This window comes from Aureococcus anophagefferens (genome assembly GCF_000186865.1).
Source record: "Aureococcus anophagefferens unplaced genomic scaffold AURANscaffold_93, whole genome shotgun sequence".
Lineage (NCBI taxonomy): Eukaryota > Pelagophyceae > Pelagomonadales > Pelagomonadaceae > Aureococcus > Aureococcus anophagefferens.
This window is the reverse complement of record NW_008705643.1, coordinates 5,326-6,771: the sequence shown is the minus strand read 5'-3', so window position 1 is coordinate 6,771 and position 1,446 is coordinate 5,326. Positions and strand designations below refer to the sequence as shown.

The 1,446-nt window shown below is 70.2% G+C and overlaps 1 protein-coding gene across 1 annotated transcript in view; it reads left to right on the top strand.

Annotated features, from left to right (window-relative positions):
• Positions 1 to 866: 866 nt before the first annotated feature.
• The window catches only part of AURANDRAFT_68316 (hypothetical protein), a gene marked incomplete at both ends in the record, with an annotated part of 5,836 nt that continues 5,256 nt past the window's right edge, over positions 867 to 1,446 (top strand). Inside the window, one exon of the mRNA XM_009043976.1 lies at positions 867 to 1,318. Within this exon, the coding sequence (XP_009042224.1) occupies positions 867 to 1,318 (452 nt within the window). The remainder of the gene's footprint in view (positions 1,319 to 1,446) is intronic.

Here is a 1,446-nt window from a genome sequence, read left to right as displayed (position 1 = left end):
CGGGAAGTCGCCGAGGAGCTGCGCCGTCTGCGACGCCGGCTTCGCCGGCTCCGGCGCGTCCTCGAAGTCGTCGTCGCTGTCGTCGTCGTTCGCGGGCTTCTTCTTGGCCGGGCCGTCGGCGAAGTCGTCGTCGCTGTCGTCCGAGTCGGCCGTCGCCGGCTTCTTGGCCGGGCCGTCGGCGAAGTCGTCGTCGCTGTCGTCGGAGTCGGCCGCGGCCGGCGTCGCGCCGGCGGCGCCGTCGCCGGAGGAGTCGTCGGAGTCGTCCGCCGCCGCGGCGCCGTTGGCCGCCTGCGCGCTCTCGGCGCTCGCGGCGCGCTCGCGGCCGAGCGGGCTGAACGGCGACACGTGGCGCGCCTTCGCGTTGCCCTCGAAGACGAAGACGCGCACCGAGCCGTCGGAGCCCGAGTCGGACACGTCGTCGACGTCGTCGTCGTCATCGGAGGAGGACGACGACGAGGAGGACGGCGCCGCGCCGTTGGCCGCGGCGCCGGCCGCGGGAACGAAGAACTCGTCGTCTTCGTCGCTGTCGCTGCTCTGGTCGTCGAGGGCGTCCTGGTGGCGGCGCCAGCGCTCCCACTCCTTGAAGGCCCAGCGCACGTGCCAGCGGTGGCGCTTCCGGCGGAACGAGACCATGGATGATGCGTGCGCGCGGGTCGGCGGGTGGTGTCGAGGCTCGCGCGGGCGCGCGGGCGTACTAGTCCGTCGTCCGACGGCGAGCGAGGCCGAGGCTTAGGAAGTCAATGATGCAGGGCACGTTGCTGCTGCAGAATTGGACGACGACGATGGCAAGTCCGTCTTCGGGCTGCCTGCACCGCTAATGTAAACGACCGCCGCGTAAACAGCAACCCGCGCAAAAAACACGCCGTATGCGGCTGCCGGAGATGGAGCTGCACCACAAGGCGACGCGCGAGGAGCGGCGGCCGCTGCGCCACAGCGGGAGCGCCGACCGCCTCGAGACCGGTGCGGGCCCGCTGCCCCTGGGCCTCATCGGCTGGTTCGGGTCCTACGCCCTCGTCGTCAACAATATCTCGGGCCCGGGCATGCTGGACTTCCCACGAGCCTTCCAGGAGGCGGGCGCCGTGCCCTGCGCGCTCTGCATCGGCGTCGTCGCGTCCGTGTCCGCCGTCGTCGCCGTCTACCTCGCGGACGCGCACCGGTCGCTGCGCCGGGGTTCGGGCGCGCTCGAGTTCAGCGACGTCTTCGGCGAGCTCTTCGGCCGCCGCGTCTTCCTCGCGACGCAGGCGCTCTACTTCCTCAACCTCTTCAGCCAAAACGTCGCGGCGATCGTCGCGACGGCGCGGGCCGGGGCAGGAAATGGGTTATCTTCAACATGAGTGTTCCAGAGAAAGGATCCACGCTTCGAGAGCGCTCCGAGAGATCATCGCCCGTCCAAAAATGAGCCGAAACGAGTGGAACGTGACCGAGAGAGGAGCCTCCAAAGATGCC